Source organism: Oncorhynchus gorbuscha, linkage group LG22 (genome assembly GCF_021184085.1).
Source record: "Oncorhynchus gorbuscha isolate QuinsamMale2020 ecotype Even-year linkage group LG22, OgorEven_v1.0, whole genome shotgun sequence".
Taxonomy (NCBI): Eukaryota; Metazoa; Chordata; class Actinopteri; order Salmoniformes; family Salmonidae; genus Oncorhynchus; species Oncorhynchus gorbuscha.
In genome coordinates this window covers 41,762,427-41,783,792 of record NC_060194.1, presented here as the reverse complement: position 1 = coordinate 41,783,792, position 21,366 = coordinate 41,762,427, and the positions used below count along the sequence as shown (strand labels likewise).

At 47.1% G+C, this 21,366-nt stretch overlaps 1 protein-coding gene across 2 annotated transcripts in view; it reads right to left on the bottom strand.

Moving 5' to 3' along the window:
* The window catches only part of LOC124009136 (kin of IRRE-like protein 1), a 90,484-nt gene that overhangs the window by 1,943 nt on the left and 67,175 nt on the right, over positions 1 to 21,366 (bottom strand). Inside the window, exons 3-14 of one of the 2 annotated variants that reach the window (XM_046320643.1) lie at positions 21,040 to 21,189; positions 20,368 to 20,525; positions 18,601 to 18,751; positions 18,083 to 18,188; positions 17,260 to 17,408; positions 14,255 to 14,382; positions 12,887 to 13,013; positions 8,452 to 8,552; positions 6,114 to 6,330; positions 2,019 to 2,126; positions 1,098 to 1,225; positions 92 to 202 (exon numbers count right to left, since the gene is read on the bottom strand). In XM_046320643.1, coding sequence (XP_046176599.1) covers positions 92 to 202; positions 1,098 to 1,225; positions 2,019 to 2,126; positions 6,114 to 6,330; positions 8,452 to 8,552; positions 12,887 to 13,013; positions 14,255 to 14,382; positions 17,260 to 17,408; positions 18,083 to 18,188; positions 18,601 to 18,751; positions 20,368 to 20,525; positions 21,040 to 21,189 — 1,634 coding nt within the window. The remainder of the gene's footprint in view (positions 1 to 91; positions 203 to 1,097; positions 1,226 to 2,018; positions 2,127 to 6,113; positions 6,331 to 8,451; positions 8,553 to 12,886; positions 13,014 to 14,254; positions 14,383 to 17,259; positions 17,409 to 18,082; positions 18,189 to 18,600; positions 18,752 to 20,367; positions 20,526 to 21,039; positions 21,190 to 21,366) is intronic. The other variant, XM_046320644.1, reaches the window with a different exon arrangement.

The following is a 21,366-nucleotide window of genomic DNA, read 5'->3' as shown; positions in this document are numbered from 1 at the left end:
GTATTGTGTTGTATGTACTGTACATATGAGGAGTTTGTTGGTTTGATGTAGGAGGGTATGAAGTGAGTAGCAGAGAGAGAGAGTTACTCACCTTGAGTTCGTATTCCTCGCGGGTATCGAGCTCACTGCGCAGTTCCTGCTTCAGATCCATATCGTCTTTGAATGGCTGAGTGGAGGGAGAGAGGGAGACAGAGGGTAGAAACTAAACCATCAAACAACAAAACACACAGAGAGAGAGAGAGAGACAGAGAGAGAGGAAGGGAGAGAGAGAGAGAGAGAGAGAGAGGGGAGGGAAGAGGAAAACAGAATATCAGGTTTTTCATTTGATGAAAATGTTGTTTGACAAATGTTTGGAGAGTACAGTTGAAGATGTAACAGGACCAGGTGTAACAGGTGAAACACAAGGTGAATTCAATCCAGTGGTTTTACTCTCAAACAACAACTAAAGGCTTCAGCACCTTCTAGCTTCTAGAACAATTAATATAATAATAATATATGCCATTTAGCAGACGCTTTTATCCAAAGCGACTTACAGTCATGTGTGCATACATTCTACGTATGGGTGGTCCCGGGAATCGAACCCACTACCCTGGCGTTACAAGCGCCATGCTCTACCAACTGAGCTACAGAAGGACCACATGATGTCTGATACATGTTGTAATAACAGTTATAATAGCTGTATTTCAAATGACAACCCATTTGGCCGGTGGCATTAGTCCCATCTTATATAGAGCTTTCTCAGTGTAGCCTAGTGCAGGTGTTCCTCAGTCTGAGAGAAGTCTAAGGGTTTGTCAAATGGCACCCTATTCCCTTTATAGTGCACTACTTTCAGTTAGACGTAATGCGCTATATAGTGCATCCACTTGGAACACAACCTCAGTCTGTGAAGTCTAAGGCAACAGAGAACAGATGCCCCCCCCCCCCCTTCATGCTTAATTTGATTGTTTTACCATGAAGTCTGTTGCTATATTTTAAAGAAGAAAAAAAAAGGAACTGCAACACTAGAGGTTCAGGTTGGTTCCATTGGTTCTAAGTTATTGCACTTTAAATAATGTTTGATTTGATTTGACTCATAGCGGTGGGTGTTGGGTACTCACGGAATACATGGCCTTGACCATGCGCGTTGCCGTGGAAACACTGCCCGATTCTTCCTCCAGACTATGTGTCTCCTTGTTGACTGTCTCCACCTTGATGTCCGGCTTCCCCAGAGTGACCCCACGACGACCTGGAACCAGAACAAGACATGACTCATGAAGCGCCTAACAGAGCGCTTATGAAGACTTTATGTATGCTATATGAAGCCTTTATAAGCTGTTGTTCGTTTAAAGTGGGACAGACATCTGAATAACAGTACTTTTGGATCAACGTTTAGATCTACAGTACAACAAAAGAGAGAGAAAACAAGTCATTCTTATTTAGTTTTAAATAAGCGATCATGAATAAACACGTGACTATTTGTGGTTACACAGTACATTGTGAATAACTATATGAATGACAGTCACACCCAGCCACACCCACATGCATCCACACACAGCCACACTCACATGTATCCACACACAGCCACACCCACATACATCCACACACAGCCACACCCACATACATCCACACACAGCCACACTCACATGCATCCACACACAGCCACACCCACATGCATCCCAAATGGCACCCTATCCCCTGTCTCCTGTCCCCTGTCCCCTTTCCCCAGTCCCCTGTCCCCTTCCCCTTTCCCCTTTCCCCTTTCCCCTATCCCCTGTCCCCTGTCCCCTGTCCCCTGTCCCCTGTCCCCTGTCCCCTGTCCCCTGTCCCCTGTCCCCTGTCCCCTGTCCCCTGTCCCCTATCCCCTGTCCCCTATCCCCTGTCCCCTATACCCTGTTCCCTGTCCCCTATTCCCCATAAATGTATAGGGCATGACTTTTGACCAGAGCCCTGTGGGGGGAATAGGGAGCCAGTTGGAACACGACCCACAAACATGTTGCATGCAGAGGGAGGGAGTAGTATCTGGTTGGTACACGACTCACTGCCTTTCCGTTGGCGGTAGAGGTAGAAGGCCAGAGCCAGGAGAACGATCAGGAGCAGGATGGAGGATCCAACTGCTCCACCAGCTATAATCCCCACTGGTACTATCTCTGTACAGACAGACAAACAGACATGGTTATACCAAACCTGTCCCATACTATCTCTGGACCCCTACTATCTCTGTACAGACACACAAGAGAGACATGGTTATACCAAACCTTTCCCATACTATTGGTACTATCTCTGTACAGACAGACAAACAGACATGGTTATACCAAACCTTTCCCATACTATCTCTGGACCCCTACTATCTCTGTACAGACACACAAGAGAGACATGGTTATACTTTTCAGGGAAGTTAGGAACAAATATACACAGGCAGTTAGGAAAGCCAAGGCCAGCTTTTTCAAACAGAAATTTGCATCCTGTAGTACAAACTCAAAAAAAGTTATGGGACACTGTAAAGTCCATGGAGAATAAGAGCACCCCCTCCCAGCTGCCCACTGCTCTGAGGCTAGGAAACACTGTAAAGTCCATGGAGAATAAGAACACCTCCCAGCTGCCCACTGCTCTGAGGCTAGGAAACACTGTAAAGTCCATGGAGAATAAGAACACCTCCTCCCAGCTGCCCACTGCTCTGAGGCTAGGAAACACTGTAAAGTCCATGGAGAATAAGAACACCTCCTCCCAGTTGCCCACTGCTCTGAGGCTAGGAAACACTGTAAAGTCCATGGAGAATAAGAACACCTCCTCCCAGTTGCCCACTGCTCTGAGGCTAGGAAACACTGTAAAGTCCATGGAGAATAAGAGCACCTCCTCCCAGCTGCCCACTGCTCTGAGGCTAGGAAACACTGTAAAGTCCATGGAGAATAAGAACACCTCCTCCCAGCTGCCCACTGCTCTGAGGCTAGGAAACACTGTAAAGTCCATGGAGAATAAGAACACCTCCTCCCAGCTGCCCACTGCTCTGAGGCTAGGAAACACTGTAAAGTCCATGGAGAATAAGAACACCTCCTCCCAGTTGCCCACTGCTCTGAGGCTAGGAAACACTGTAAAGTCCATGGAGAATAAGAACACCTCCTCCCAGTTGCCCACTGCTCTGAGGCTAGGAAACACTGTAAAGTCCATGGAGAATAAGAGCACCTCCTCCCAGTTGCCCACTGCTCTGAGGCTAGGAAACACTGTAAAGTCCATGGAGAATAAGAGCACCTCCTCCCAGCTGCCTACTGCTCTGAGGCTAGGAAACACTGTAAAGTCCATGGAGAATAAGAGCACCTCCTCCCAGCTGCCCACTGCTCTGAGGCTAGGAAACACTGTAAAGTCCATGGAGAATAAGAGCACCTCCTCCCAGCTGCCCACTGCACTGAGGCTAGGTAACACTGTCAACACCGATAAATCCACTATAATTGAGAATTTCAATAAGCATTTCTCTACGGCTGGCCATGCTTTCCACCTGGCTATCCCTACCCCGGTCAACTGCCCGGCACCCTCCACAGCAACCCGCTAAAGCCCCCACCATTTCTCCTTCACCAAAATCCAGATAGCTGATGTTCTGAAAGAGCTGCAAAAATCTGGACCCCTACAAATCAGCCGGGCTAGACAATCTGGACCCCAACAAATCAGCCGGGCTAGACAATCTGGACCCCTACAAATCAGCCGGGCTAGACAATCTGGACCCCAACAAATCAGCCGGGCTAGACAATCTGGACCCCAACAAATCAGCCGGGCTAGACAATCTGGACCCCAACAAATCAGCCGGGCTAGACAATCTGGACCCCTACAAATCAGCCAGGGCTAGACAATCTGGACCCCTACAAATCAGCCGGGCTAGACAATCTGGACCCCTACAAATCAGCCGGCCTAGACAATCTGGAACCTCTCTTTATAAAATTATCTGCCGAAATTGTTGCAACCCCTGTTACTAGCCTGTTCAACCTCTCTTTCGTATTGTGTGAGATTCCCAAAGATTAGAAAGCTGCGGCGGTCATTCTCCTCTTCAAAGGGGGTGACACTGTAGACCCAAACTGCTACATACCTATATCTATCCTACCCTGTCTCTCTAAGGTCTTCGAAAGCCAAGTTAACAAAGAGATTACCGACCATTTCGAATCCAACCATACCTTCTCCACTATGCAATCTGGTTTCAGAGCTGGTCATGGGTGCACCTCAGCCATGCTCAAGGTCCTAAACGATATCATAACCACCATCGATAAGAGACATTACTGTGCAGCCGTATTCATCGACCTGGCCAAGGCTTTCGACTCTGTCAATCACAACATTCTCATTGGCAGACTCGACAGCCTTGATTTCTCAAATGATTGCCAAATGATTGCTTCGCCTGGTTCACCAACTACTTCTCAGACAGAGTTCAGTGTGTCAAATCGGAGGGCCTGTTGTCCGGACCCCTGGCAGCCTCTATGGGGGTGCGACAGGGTTAAATTCTCAGGCCGACTCTATTCATCAATGATGTCACTCTTGCTGCTGGTGATTCTCTGATCCACCTCTATGCAGACGACACCATTCTGTATACTTCTGGCCCCTCTTTGGACACTGTGTTAACAACCCTCCAGGCAAGCTTCAATGCCATACAACTCTCCTTCTGTGGCCTCCAACTGCTCTTAAAAAGCAAGTAAAACTAAATGCATGCTTTTCAATCGATCACTGCCCGCAGCTACTCACCTGTCCAGCATCACTACTCTGACTTAGAATACGTGGACAACTAGAAATACCTAGGTGTCTGGTTAGACTGTAAACTCTCAGTCCAGACTCACATTATCCATCTCCAATCCTAAATTAAATCTAGAAATCGGCTTCCTATATCGCAACAAAGCATCCTTCACTCATGCTGCCAAACATACCCTCGTAAAACTGACCATCCTACCGATCCTCGACTTTGGCGATGTCATCTATAAAATAGCCTCCAACACTCTACTCAGGAAATTGGATACAGTCTATCACAGTGCCATCCGTTTTGTCACCAAAGCCCCATACACTACCCACCACTGCGACCTGTACGCTCTCGTTGGTTGGCCCTCGCTTCATACTCGTCACCAAACCCACTGGCTACAGGTTATCTACAAGTCTCTGCTAGGTAAAGCCCCACCTTACCTCAGCTCACTGGTCACCATAGCAGCACCCACTCATAGCACGAGCTCCAGCAGGTATATCTCACTGGTCACCCCCAAAGCTAATTCCTCCTTTGGTCGCCTCTCCTTCCAGTTCTCTGCTGCCACTGACTGGAACGAACTGCAAAAATCACTGAAGCTGGAGACTCACATCTCCCTCACTAGCTTTAAGCACCAGCTGTCAGAGCAGCTCACAGATCACTGCACCTGTACATAGACCATCTGTAAACAGCCCATCTACCTACCTACCTCATCCCGATACTGTATTTATGTATTTATCTTGCTCCTTTGCACCCCAGTATCTCTACTTGCACATTCATCTTCTGCACGTCTACCATTCCAGTGTTTAATTGCTATATTGTAATTACTTCGCCACCATGGCCTATTTATTGTCTTAACTCCCTTATCTTCCCTCATTTGCACTCACTGTATATAGACTTTTTGTTTTCTTTTGTTCTACTGTATTATTGACTATGTTTTGTTTATTCCATGTGTAACTCTGTGTTGTTGTCTGTGTCACACTGCTTTGCTTTATCTTGTCCAGGTCACAGTGGTAAATGAGAACTTGTTCTCAACTGGCCAACCTGTTTATTTAACCTATAAAGGTTCAATAGAAAAATGTAAAAAATTAAAATACCAAAACTTTCCCATACTATTCAAAACTTTCCCATACTATTCAAAACTTTCCCATACTATTCAAAACTTTCCCATACTATTCAAAACTTTCCCATACTATTCAAAACTTTCCCATACTATTCAAAACTTTCCCATACTATTCAAAACTTTCCCATACTATTCAAAACTGAAATCTTTGCCAGTAAAGAGAAGTATGTGCCACCACCCTTTTCAAGAATCAATGGCTATATCATTCTATATCATTCTATATCATTCTATATCATTCTATATCATTCTATATCATTCTTCAGTTATAAAGAAGAATGTACCAAGATTGCCCCTTTAATTAAGACATACCTTTCTCCTCCAGGGTGATGATCATGGTCCCGGGTCCGAAGGAGTTCCAGGCGGTGCAGTTGTACGGAGAGTGGAAGTCAGACTCCATGACGTTGTTGATGGTGAGGGTGGAGAGAACAGCTCCTCCCTGGGAGTGAGGTTTACTCTGCTCCACCGTGTACCTCTCCAACAGAGTCCCCTTCTCCTTCTCCCACACGTTCTCCTTCCACGCCCACACCTGGAGGGAAACACACACACACAATTAGGGAGTCAAACGGAGAACAGAAAAGTGCAGAGTCCTGGTTGAGCATTTGTCATATATGACTTGACTATCGGAAGTGGGTTCAATCCCCTCGTCTACCGTTCCCTTCTGATTTCCTTACCGTCTGAAGGAAGTGACAAAACACAATAACAAAACATATTTATACTGTATAGAGAGGCGTATACACACACACACACACACACACACACACACACACACACACACACACACACACACACACACACACACACACACACACACACACACACACACACACACACACACACACACACACACACACACACACACACACACACACACGAGCAATAAAGAGTCTAGCAGGTTTTTCTACTTTAAATCTGTTGAAGTAGTTACACTATTAAATATGGAGTGTGAATATATGAAATATGCAGCGGCCCACATGTTGTGCTAATGTACCTTTTAACCCCCCCAAAAAAGAAAAAGGCAAATTGGCTGGAGAAGGGGGAGGAAAAAGAAATGAAAGATTTTAACTCATCCCCTCCGCTCCCCTTCCCCCCTACTCCCCCACCCCGGTCTACTTTCTGACACTCACACAGCACCCTGCTTCATATTTAATAGGTCTTGTGTCTCTGCGTTAAGCTAAAACCATAACGTCGTATCACATTATACGCTCCGGGTACTCACTGGCTCAATCCCAATAGCATCCTATAGCACACTACCTTTGATCGGACCTCTGGTCAAAAGTAGTGCACTATAAAGGGGAAAGGGTGTCATTTGGGACACAGACACTACAAATGGAGTGGAGGACTTTATTTTTTTTTCAACCACAGATTAGTTTCATGTCTCTCTGCTGTTGTCGTGGATAATTGACGCTGAAAGGTACAGGATTTTACTCGACGATCTCCCCTCCCCTCTCACACCTGATCCGTCAACCTCATGTCATCCCCCTCTCACACTATCCATCAACCTCATGTCATCCCCCTCTCACACTATCCATCAACCTCATGTCGTCCCCCTCTCACACTGTCCATCAACCTCATGTTATCCCCCTCTCACACTGTCCATCAACTTCATGTCATCCCCTTTCACACTATCCATCAACCTCATGTCGTCCCCCTCTCACACTGTCCATCAACCTCATGTTATCCCCCTCTCACACTGTCCATCAACTTCATGTCATCCCCCTCTCACACTGTCCATCAACCTCATGTTATCCCCCTCTCACACTGTCCATCAACCTCATGTCATCCCCTCTCTCACAATATCCATCAACCTCGTGTCATCCCCTCTCTCACAATATCCATCAACCTCATGTCATCCCTATCTCACAATATCCATCAACCTCGTGTCATCCCCTCTCTCACAATATCCATCAACCTCGTGTCATCCCTCTCTCACAATATCCATCAACCTTGTGTCATCCCCTCTCTCACAATATCCATCAACCTCATGTCATCCCCTCTCTCACAATATCCATCAACCTTGTGTCATCCCCTCTCTCACAATATCCATCAACCTCGTGTCATCCCCTCTCTCACAATATCCATCAACCTCGTGTCATCCCCTCTCTCACAATATCCATCAACCTCGTGTCATCCCTCTCTCACAATATCCATCAACCTCGTGTCATCCCCTCTCTCACAATATCCATCAACCTCGTGTCATCCCTCTCTCACAATATCCATCAACCTCGTGTCATCCCTCTCTCACAATATCCATCAACTTTATGTCATCCCCTTTCACAATATCCATCAACCTCATGTCATCCCCCTCTCACAATATCCATCAACTTTATGTCATCCCCTTTCACAATATCCATCAACCTCATGTCATCCCTCTCTCACAATATCCATCAACCTCGTGTCATCCCCCTCTCACAATATCCATCAACTTTATGTCATCCCCTTTCACACAACCCCTTAACATCAGTACAGTTCTCATTCATTCACTCTCTCTTGTCTTTGATCTGAATGTACTTACAAAGCCTTACAATTCACAAGCAATTATAACATATACAAAGCATTTATAAGCTTTTTATAAAGGGATATACATTAAAGTTATTATAAAGTGTTACAGATATTTCCCAGGAAATTTCCCAGAATTCACTTCACTCACAATCTTGTCAGGTGGAGGGGTGCTGGCAATGTAGCACTTGACCTCCCCTCTCTCCCCTCTCATTGCGTACTGGACTGGTTCGCTGGAGATGATGGGAGGGCCTGGGGGGAAGAGACAGATAGGATGTCATTTCAGCTATATACACTCCAGTCATGACAGAACGTCGGATAATGAGTGGAGATTGAGTGGTGGAAGAGGTAATTAGTCGCTTAAATCTTCGTCATGGTTCTTATTATTAGTATCTTTCTTTAACACGCTCGTCCTTTTACACCGTCGAAGCTAGAAACGTCATTCAAACGTTCAATTGTTCAGACTATTCAGGCTTGTATACAACTTTTTTTAAATATATATATTTGATACTTTTTCAACTATTAAGCTTTTTGTCCTTCATCCACTTTCATGGGATTTCCTCTGGATTCTATAGGGCCCATTGTGACATCATCACTCCCAACATGATATTCTATTTACTGTAAATAATGTCACTTTTGACACATAGCATTGAATTTTGACCACTTTCCCAAAAAAGTTAGAGGGTATAAAATCTCCCCCTGCTTCTCTGCTACTCAAATCTGAAAATTGTAACAATAAATATCTGATACCAATATCATCTAATAATAATAATAATAATAATAATAATCATCTAATAATACACCTTTTTTAGTAACCACAGACATATTTCAAACAACTGAAATTTGTACAATTTTCGCAGCACTTTAGACAAAAACCTGGGTGCGCACTACACGGTTTAGCTGTCCCAGACACATTTTAGAGATCGGAGACAAAATCCCCATGTTGTTGCCTACTCGAGTTTTGTGGCTGTCACCGACGCCTGTTTCATGTGAGCCGGTCAGAGACCTACTGAGGGCTACTGATCCCGTCTTTGAGCCCAGACACACTGATGCTTTCAAACGTTTGTCATTATATACAACAACAAGTTTTCAGACCGGTGATCAGCAATAGCCAATGAGAGCATGCCGGAGAAGAAACCAATAGCCAATGAGAGCACGCCGGAGAAGAAACCAATAGCCAATGAGAGCACGCCGGAGAAGAAACCAATAGCCAATGAGAGCACGCCGGAGAAGAAACCAATAGCCAATGAGAGCACGCCGGAGAAGAAACCAATAGCCAATGAGAGCACGCCGGAGAAGAAACTAATAGCCAATGAGAGCACGCCGGAGAAGAAACTAATAGCCAATGAGAGCACGCCGGAGAAGAAACTAATAGCCAATGAGAGCACGCCGGAGAAGAAACTACTAGCCAATGAGAGCACGCCGGAGAAGAAACTAATAGCCAATGAGAGCACGCCGGAGAAGAAACTAATAGCCAATGAGAGCACGCCGGAGAAGAAACTAATAGCCAATGAGAGCACGCCGGAGAAGAAACTAATAGCCAATGAGTGCACGCCGGAGAAGAAACCAATAGCCAATGAGTGCACGCCGGAGAAGAAACCAATAGCCAATGAGTGCACGCCGGAGAAGAAACCAATAGCCAATGAGTGCACGCCGGAGAAGAAACCAATAGCCAATGAGTGCACGCCGGAGAAGAAACCAGTGAGATGATGTCGTTGTTTCACATCACCCATGAGAGATGCCTACTACTGGTATGTGTTTGTACAGTACTTGCCTTTAACCAAAGCGTCAAATCGTTACAGCTCTGAAGTTCACAAGAAATCGTATTGATTTCAAAATGTTAGCTAGATATTTCAACTCTGTAGGGCAAGTGTGAATTACTGACTGAAAACGTTTATGAGACTGCTTTGAGCCACAGCTTGTTCTGGCTACGATAACAATCTAATCACATAATTGTTTTTGTGAGACAGAGTGGTATGGAGAATCCTCACCACCAAGTGATGGATCTTACAGTGACCCTCTGTGCCAGATCGTTTACTGTCCTCATCCCTACGTTGGCAAGACAATAAACTACAGGAAAGATGGTCGTTTTAAACCAAAATCCAAATCAAATTTGACTTGTCACATGTGCCAAATACAACAGGTGTAGGTAGACATTACGACGGAATGCTTACTTAATAACCAACGATACAAGAGCTTTAAAAAGTAAGAAAAATGTTGATAGTAATGTAAGTGTCTCAGCAATGTTAGGATTTTGAAAATGGTGCAGTGTACATCTGGCGTTAGAGGGTATAAAAATCTTGGTCTACTTCTATACTATTTAAATCTGGAATCAGAACAGAATGATCTGTTACCAACACAAAATGACAGCTGTTTGTCAGAGTTTAAAGTGACGAAAAGCCGCTAACAGCTCTCTCATGTCTCGTCACCGAGCAGCCCAAACGTAGCCATTGCTATGGAACAAAAAAAGGGCCACAGACTAGAAGGGTAAAAAAATTAAGAATTCTAGACCTACGTCCTCTTTCGCCGTTTAAGCTTTCAACTCCAAACCAACGTTGAGATGTTCAGACTGACCATAACTAGATCTTAAATTGCTTTCCTAAAGACTTTTTGATACTATACATATATATATATATATACATTCTGAACTATAATCATGAATACATTTCATAAATTAACATGGGTTTGAATGAGAACCACGGAATACAGAAGTAACTATTCAAAATGATCCTTAATTAAGCTACAAAACAAAGTTTAAAACATTCTGCCTATCCTAACTTCAAATTCTTAAAAATCTGCACCAGCTATTGTCACGACTTCCGCCGAGGTTGGCTCTCCTGCCCGTTCGGGCGGTGCTCGGCGGTCGTCGTCACCGTCCTATTAGCCACTACGATCCCTTTTCGGTTATCTGTTGGTTTTTGTCTGATTGTTTTCACCTGTGTGTTAGTTAATTAGTATCTGTATATAATGTAGGTTGTCCCGCCCTTGTTTTGTGCGGGATTGTTTGTTTTTGTCATTTCGTTTCGGCTGTCGGTGTTTTTGTGTTTTATTTCTCCGGTTTGTCTGTTATTTCCTGTTTTGGATATTTTTCACCCTGTTTGTATTTTTGGGTTGACCGTGTTTATTGTTGTTCACCGGAGAATAAACTTCTATTTATTATTTTCTCTCTGCGCCTGATTCCACCCACCTTGACTAGTCGTGACAGCTATAACTACATACATGTGTATAAATGAGCATAAAATAACTAACTAACAGTAACTGTTGAACCGTTCAAGCTAGATACACCCAACCAACGTTCACATGTTCAGGCCATCCTATCCACTGCCACAAAAACACATGTAAAGAGTTAAAGAAAGTCCCACCATGTTTATTCACAGCAAATGACCATCTAGTTGTAACATAGCAGTAGTATCAGGGCCTGTATTCATCTAGGGGGGTGAATTCTGACTTGAGTTAAACTCGGGGGAGTGATTCCCTTATTATGCACTTTTCTCTCTCTACTGTATTCTGACATTGAACTTAAGCATGAGAATAACATGATATTCATCAGTTATTCGTTTGGGGTGGAGATTGAATAACGACTGAATCGTCCCCTTAGCATCTCAGAGTAGTAGCGCTGATCTAGGATAATTGTTGCCTTTTTAGATTGTAATAAATTGACAAAGGGGACCTGATCCCAGATCAGCACTTCTACTCTGAGACCCTTTTTGAATGTGGGCCTGTTGACGGGGACGGCCGATGTCCTTCACAAAAAAAGTATTTTACTAAAAAAACTGAAGCGGTTTCTTCCAAACTTTGATATTTATTTTCAATATATAAATAGAAAAAAGGCAAAGAGTTAAAATGGGAAAAACAAGAACTAAAAGATGAATAGAATAAAATAATAATCCTCACTGGTCTATCGTAGCTTACCACTGTCATTCCCTGGTACACTCCCATAAACATTTAAACAGGTGTAGCTCATTAGCTCAATTAGTGGTCGAGACCTACAATGACCTCTTTAGCCAATAGCAACTCAGACAAACAGTCAATTACTAGACACTTAACTGTTTCATGTAAAATGGTGGAATGAGATCTCTATGTCATGATACTACATAGTCCTGCGGTAGACAGCTTCTCACTGCAGACAACGAGCATCTGCCCTCTGCACCGTAGAATACACTGTTTCTGTAAAATGTTTTAATTTATTTTCAATAAATATATTCATAGGAAAAAAGGCTTCAAAATGGCAAAGAGTTAAAAATGTAAAAAGCTAAAAGGACTAAAAGATGACCATGAAATGGTCATAGAAAACAGAGCACTATACATAAATAAACAGATTGCAAATGAGGATGTGCTCACATGGTCCCAGGGCCCAGGAGTAGTAACAGTAGAATCAAAAGGATATTCATGTTAGAAGTGACACTGTGCTGTGTGTGTGTGTGTGTGTGTGTGTGTGTGTGTGTGTGTGTGTGTGTGTGTGTGTGTGTGTGTGTGTGTGTGTGTGTGTGTGTGTGTGTGTGTGTGTGTGTGTGTGTGTGTGTGTGTGTGTGTGTGTGTGTGTGTGTGTGTGTGTGTGTACTGAACACAGCAGTGCTGTAACTGACCGTTGACTGTTAGAGTGACCTCAGTCTCTCCCACTCCGATCCTGGGGACGATGGCCTTACACACGTACTGCCCCGCATCCACCTGGCTCACTGACTTCAGGACCAGCTCCTCGTTGTTACTGAGGACCTGAGAGCAGTACACACACACACACACACACACACACACACACACACACACACACACACACACACACACACACACACACACACACACACACACACACACACACACACACACACACACACACACACACACACACACACACACACACACACACACGAGGGAGGGAGGGAGGGAGGTTTGATGGAAGCAAGTTGTAAAAGGAGAGAGAGAGATATTTAATTCATAAAACATGTTGATTTTCACAGCCGCAGGCTCCATTAAAGTTCCTGTAGTTGTTCTTAATTCGCTATAATGCATTAATAAAATATTTATGGAACAGGTTAGGAGTTCAACATTAGGAGGGTTTAAAACCCAACTGGGCAGGGGGTAGTCTTAGGGTTGGAGGGGGTGTAGTCTTAGGGTTGGAGGGGGTAGTCTTAGGGTTGGAGGGGGTAGTCTTAGGGTTGGAGGGGGGTAGTCTTAGGGTTGGAGGGGGGTAGTCTTAGGGTTGGAGGGGGTAGTCTTAGGGTTGGAGGGGGGTAGTCTTAGGGTTGGAGGGGGTAGTCTTAGGGTTGGAGGGGGGGTTGGGGGGTAGTCTTAGGGTTGGAGGGGGGTAGTCTTAGGGTTGGAGGAGGGGAGGGTAGTCTTAGGGTCGGAGGGGGGAGGGTAGTCTTAGGGTCGGAGGGGGAGGGTAGTCTTAGGGTTGGAGGGGGGTAGTCTTAGGGTCGGAGGGGGAGGATAGTCTTAGGGTCGGAGGGGGAGTAGTCTTAGGGTTAGAGGGGGAGGGGGGGTAGTCTTAGGGTTGGAGGGGGAGGGTAGTCTTAGGGTCGGAGGGGGGTGGTCTTAGGGTTAGAGGGGAGGGGGTAGTCTTAGGGTCGGAGTGAGTATGAAGTACAGGCGGGACAAGGTTCAACGCTGAGTAACGGCAATATTGACTTATGATGATTACCACTACTAAATGTAATGAGTACCGGCTTCCAAAAAAAGTTACATCCAGCACCTATTTCACTCCAATTCAAGCACTTGTAGGATGGATATGGGCTTCAGGATATGGGGTTTCTGGGACCAGGAGAGCAGCAGAGTAGGGGTCAATTCAACTTCAATTCCAGTAAATTCAGGAGGTATACCGAAATTCCAATTTCTCCCAAAAATGATCATAGACAAGCATTGAGAAAAATCATTTCAGTTCACTTCCTGAATTGACTTTATTGAAAAGGAATTGTCCCAAAGCGAGGATCTATAGCAGAGGACTTGTCAGTTCTCACCATGCTAGAGCCCTTCTTGGTCCAGGTGAGTGTAAGAGGAGGGTTCCCGGTCCACTTGCAGTTGAGTTTGGCGTCAGAGTCAATGTCCACCGTAATCGGCGTGGGCGCCCCCTTCAGGATAGGACCATCTGACAGACAGACAGATACAGTCGTTAGACAGGTATATAGACAGACCAATATATGTATATTGTAGAGACAGATGGACAGACAAGTATAGTAGACAGACAGACAGACAGACAGACAGACAGACAGACAGACAGACAGACAGACAGACAGACAGACAGACAGACAGACAGACAGACAGACAGACAGACAGACAGACAGACAGACAGACAGACAGACAGACAGACAGACAGACAGACAGACAGACAGACAGACAGACAGACAGACAGACAGACAGACAGACAGACATAGTAGATGCAGTGCTTTCAGAAGGTATTCAGACCCCTTGACTTTTTGCACATTTTGTGACATTACAGTCTTATTCTAAACTGTATTAAATATTTAGCTTTGGTATAAAATCTACACACAATACCCCAAAGTGAAAACACGAAAACTCGAAATTGAGCTCAGGTGCATCCTATTTCCATTGATCATTCTTGAGATGTTTTTACAACTTGATTGGAGTCCTGTGGTAAATTAAAAATATAATTGATTGGACATGATTTGGAAAGGCACACACTTGTCTATATCAGGTCCCACAGTTGACAGTGAAGGTCAGAGAAAAACCCCGGCATGACGTCGAAGGAATTGTCCGTAGAGCTCAGAGACAAGATTGTGTCAAGGCACAGATTTAGGGAAGGATACCAAAACATTTATGCAGCACTGTAGGTCCCCAAGAACACAGTGACCTCCATCATTCTTAAATGGAAGAAGGTTGGAACCACCAAGACTCTTTCTAGAGCTGGCCGCCTGGCCAAACTGAGAAATCGGGGAGAAGGGCCTTGGTCAGGGAGGTGAACAAGAACCCGATGGTCACTCTGACAGAGCTCTAGAGTTCCTCTGTGGAGATGGGAGAACCTTCCAGAAGCAGCATTCTACCAATTAGGCCTTTATGGTAGAGTGGCCAGATGGAAGTCACTCCTCAGTAAAAGGCACATGACAGCCAGCTTGAAGTTTGTCAAAGGGCACCTAAAGAACTCTCAAACCATGAGAAACAAGATTCTCTGGTCTGAAACCAAGATTGAACTCTTTGACCTCAATTCAAAGCATCACGTCTGGAGAAAACTTGGCAGCATCATTCTGTAGGAATGTTTTTCAGCTGCAGGGACTAGTCAGGATTGAGGGAAAGATGAACGGAGCAAAGTATAGCAAGATCCTTGATGAAAATCTGCTCCAGAGCGCTCAGGACTTCAGACCGGGGCGAAGATTCCCCTTCCAACAGGACAACGACCCTAAGCACACAAAGACAACGCAGGAGTGGCTTTAGGACAAGTCTCTGAATGTCCTTGAGTGGCCCAGCCAGAGCCCGGACTTGAACCTGATCGAACATCTCTGGAGAGACCTGAAAATAGCTGTGCAGCAACACTCCCCATCCAACCTGACAGAGCTTGAGAGGATCTGCAGAGAAGAATGGGAGACACTCCCCAAACACAGGTGTTCCAAGCTTGTAGTGTCAAACCCAAGAAGACTCAATGCTGTAATCACTGTCAAAGGTGCTTCAACAAAGTACTGAGTAAAGGGTCTGAATACTTATGTAAATGTTATATTTCCATGGATTTTTATTCATACATTTGCAAAAATGTGTAAAAACCTATTTTTGCTTTGCCATTATGGGGTATTGTGTGTGTGAGGGAGAAAAAAAACAACAACAATTTTATCCGTTTCAGAATAAGACTGTAACGTAACAAAATGTGGATAAAGTCAACGGGTCTGAACACTTTCTGAATACACCGTAGATCTGTTGATCTGGCTGAGGAGCATAAAGAACATCATAATGCTCGAGCTGACGGTTCCACGGGAGGACGAGAGGATTGAGGAAGTACCCGGCACTGTACAGACAAGGGAATGGAAGGCCTGTCGGTGGAGGTTGGGGCAAGAGGTTTCCCAGGTCAGTTTCTGTGGAGGGCACTAAGTATCCTCAGAGTAAAAGGAGCACTGAGGAAGAAGATCGCACAGCTGGGCAGGAGGTAGAGAGAGCATCACATTGGCTGTGGCTGAAGTGGGAGGAGCAGGGGTTAAGCCACCTGGTTCAGTTCGGGCCTAATCAACGCAATCATCACACCCTTTGGAAGGTGTAGTGAGAATCGTCGAAACACCTAATGAAGAGGGGACCTCACCTGAGGATGAGCCAGGAGCAGCACAACTGCAGGTAAAATGATTGATACTGTACAATGGAGGCTGCTGAGGGGAGGACGGCTCATAATAATGGCTGGAACAGAGTGAATGGAACGGGCGTCAAACACATGGAAACCATGGAAACCATGGAAACCATGGAAACCGTGTGTTTGATGTATTGGATACCATTCCACCTGTCCCGCTCCAGCCATTACCACGAGCACGTCCTCCCCAATTAAGGTGCCACCAACCTCCTGTGGTGCGGTAGTAGGAAGACACAGGAAGACAGGTACACAGGCAGACGAACTGACGGACGGACGGACGGACGGACGGACGGACGGACGGACGGACGGACGGACGGACGGACGGACGGACGGACGGACGGACGGACGGACGGACGGACGGACGGACGGACGGACGGACGGACGGACGGACGGACAGACAGACAGACAGACAGACAGACAGACAGACAGACAGACAGACAGACAGACAGACAGACAGACAGACAGACAGACAGACAGACAGACAGACAGACAGACAGACAGACAGACAGACAGACAGACAGACTAATATGCTATGCTGTCTCAGTCTCCTGCCTGTTTATCTGGAGGTATGGAACGAGAAATGTCATGTCTGGGTGATGTTGGTCTTCACATGTAAATGCATGAGCTGTGGAAATGAATTTCCTTTTCGGAGGACAATCAAATCTATCTAATGGTCAGACTCACAGTGTACGTTGACCAGGATGCTGAGGTTGGTGTGTCCCACAGCGTTAAAGACTGAGCAGGAGACAGGCTCGGTGTGGAAGGAATGGTCTGCTGTAGTCACAAACACACTGTCTCTCATCCCCTCCAGGAGAACACCACCCTTCGCCCACCTGAGAGAGACACACACACAGGTGGAACAGCCTCATCAACACATACGGATCTTATATGTTCACATATCATAGACACACACTATCAGACACACTACCAGACAGACTATCAGACACACTATCAGACACACTATCACACACACTATCACACACACTATCAGACACACTATCAGACACACTATCAGACACACACTATCAGACACACTATCAGACACACTATCAGACACACTATCAGACACACTATCAGACACACTATCACAGGTAGTATTCACTAGACACCTAATGGAAGAAAACTAACTGAAATGGGGAGGGACTACTTGAACTTGTCCAATAGGAAATGCTTGTTTTTGGTATTCTGTTGCAAAGTATTTTGTTATGTTTTGCTGCTACAGTACACACTAATGAATACCACCCATCAAACACACTACTGAATACCACCCATCAAACACACTACTGAACACCACCCATCAAACACACTACTGAACACCACCCATCAAACACACTACTGAATACCACCCATCAAACACACTACTGAATACCACCCATCAAACACACTACTGAATACCACCCATCAAACACACTACTGAATACCACCCATCAAACACACTACTGAATACCACCCATCAAACACACTACTGAATACCCCCATTAGACACACTTATCCGACTCCCACTGACCGGATGCCCATGATGGGGGGGTTGGCGGTGGCCTGGCAGGAGAAGGTGACTCTCTCTCCCTCCAAAACAGACTGTGGCTCCATGGAGAGATTCACCTTGGGGGGGTCTGCAGGAGAGGGGGAAGGAGGGAGGGAGGGAGGGAGGGAGGGAGGGAGGGAGGGAGGGAGGGAGGGGGAGGGAGGGAGGGAGGGGAGGGAGGGAGGGAGGGAGGGGGAGGGAGGGAGGAAAGGGAAAGGGAAGGGAGGGAAAGGGAAAAGAAAAGAAGGAAGGAAAGAAAGAAAGAAAGAAGGAAGGAAGGAAGGAAGGAAGGAAGGAAGGAAGGAAGGAAGAGGAATTAAATAAACCTGAAACACAGTCACACACTCATACCTTAAAACTATTAACATACACCCCCTCCCACCACCCACCACACACACACACACACACACACACACACACACACACACACACACACACACACACACACACACACACACACACACACACACACACACACACATACAAACAAACACACTTACGGTGGACGTTGAGGGTGACGGTGGTGCGTTTTCCCATGGGGACAGCCCGGTTGCTGGCCACACAGGTAAAGTTGCGTCCCGTGTCTTTGTCCTCTGGGATGATGGGTAGGAGGCTCCGGGTCGTCACTCTCTTTCTGTCTGGGAGAACCTCCTGGGGGGGAGGGAGGGAGATAGAGAGAGGGGGAGAGGGAGAGAGAGAGGGGAGAGGAGGAGAGAGAGGGGGGAGGATGAGGTAGAGAGAGGGGGTAGAGAGAGAGGGGGTAGAGAGAGAGGGGGAGGATGGGGAGAGAGAAAAGGGGGAGCGGGAGAAAGCGAGGGGAAGGATGGGGTAGACAGAGGGGGAGAGGGAGAAAAGGGAGAGAGAGAGGGGAGAGAAGGAGAGAGCGAGGGGGAGGATGAGGTAGACAGAGGGGGAGGATGGGGTAGAGAGAGGGGGAGGATGGGGTAGACAGAGGGGGAGGATGGGGTAGACAGAGGGGGAGGATGGGGTAGACAGAGCAGGAGGATGGGGTAGACAGAGGGGGAGGATGGGGTAGACAGAGGGGGAGGATGGGGTAGACAGAGGGGGAGAAGGAGAGAAGGAGAGAGCGAGGGGGAGGATGGGGTAGACAGAGGGGAGGATGGGGTATACAGAGGGAGAGGATGGGGTAGACAGAGGGAGAGGATGGGGTAGACAGAGAGGGAGGATGGGGTAGACAGAGGGGGAGGATGGGGTAGACAGAGGGGAGAGGGAGAAAAGGGAGAGAGAGGGCGGGGTAGACAGAGGGGAGGATGGGGTAGACAGAGGGGGAGGATGGGGTAGACAGAGAGGGAGGATGGGGTAGACAGAGGGGGAGGATGGGGTAGACAGAGGGGGAGAGGGAGAAAAGGGAGAGAGAGGGGGGTAGACAGACGGGGAGGATTGGGTAGACAGAGGGGAGGATGGGGTAGACAGAGGGGGAGGATGGGGTAGACAGAGGGGGAGGATGGGGTAGACAGAGGGGAGGATGGGGTAGACAGATGGGGTGGGGTAGACAGAGGGGAGGATGGGGTAGACAGAGGGGAGGATGGGGTAGACAGAGGGGGAGGATGGGGTAGACAGAGGGGGAGGATGGGGTAGACAGAGGGGGAGGATGGGGTAGACAGAAGGGGAGGATGGGGTAGACAGAGGGGGAGGATGGGGTAGACAGAGGGGGAGGATGGGGTAGACAGAGGGGGAGGATGGGGTAGACAGAGGGGGAGGATGGGGTAGACAGAAGGGGAGGATGGGGTAGACAGAGGGGGAGGATGGGGTAGACAGAGGGGGAGGATGGGGTAGACAGAAGGGGAGGATGGGGTAGACAGAGGGGGAGGATGGGGTAGACAGAGGGGGAGGATGGGGTAGACAGAAGGGGAGGATGGGGTAGACAGAGGGGAGGATGGGGTAGACAGAAGGGGAGGATGGGGTAGACAGAGGGGGAGGATGGGGTAGACAGAAGGGGAGGATGGGGTAGACAGAGGGGGAGGATGGGGTAGACAGAAGGGGAGGATGGGGTAGACAGAGGGGGAGGATGGGGAGGATGGGGTAGACAGAGGGGGAGGGGGAGAAAAGGCAGAGAGACAACGAGAGGGAGGATGGGGTAGACAGAGGGGGAGGATGGGGAGGATGGGGTAGACAGAGGGGGAGGGGGAGAAAAGGCAGAGAGACAACGAGAGGGAGGACAGGGTAGAGCCAGCAAAAGGTGTATTTAGTGATAAAACATCAAATATGTCAACGAGCAGCGGTCTGCATATGTGTGTGTGACTCACGGTGGAACTAACGGCTCCCTCCAGGGCCACCCCATCCCGTTGCCACTCGATGAGGGCCAGTGGCTTGGCCCCGCGGGACACACAGCTCAGGTTGTACGAGGCATTGGCTCTCAGCAGGATCTCTGGAAAGCCCTCGATCACTGGGTCATCAGGAGGAACTGTAGGACAACACAATAAAACACACACACCGCGTATATACACTACAACACACGCTGCATATACACTACAACACACGCTGCATATACACTACAACACACGCTGCATATACACTACAACACACGCAGAGAGATTAACACACACGCTGCATATACACTACAACACACGCAGAGAGATGAACACACACACAGCGTATACACTACAACACACGCAGAGAGATGAACACACACGCTGCATATACACTACAACACACGCAGAGAGATGAACACACACGCTGCATATACACTACAACACACGCTGCATATACACTACAACACACGCTGCATATACACTACAACAGACATACTGTACAGTCACACACCGCACTGGACACACACACTGACACACACACACACTCACAGACTGCACTAGATGCACACACTCCACATCATAATACACAGTCACACACTGGACACACACTCACTCTTGACACACACAGTCACACACTGCAGTGGACACACACAGATAGACACTTACTGAGGATGGTGAGTTTGGCTCTCCGGGAGCGCAGGGCAGCCTCCGTGGCCTGGCACTCATACAGGGAGTCGTCAGACAGCGCAGCAGTAGAGATCTCCAGGTTGTACTGGCCCACGTCTATCACCCGCAGCACACGGTACCTGGGCCAGGCTAGGACAGAGAGAGAGAGAGAGAGAGAGAGAGAGAGATACTGTAACCCTGCAGCACACGGTACCTGGGCCAGGCTAGGACAGAGAGAGACAGAGAGAGAGATACTATAAACCTGCAGCACACGGTACCTGGGCCAGGCTAGGACAGAGAGAGACAGAGAGAGAGATACTGTAACCC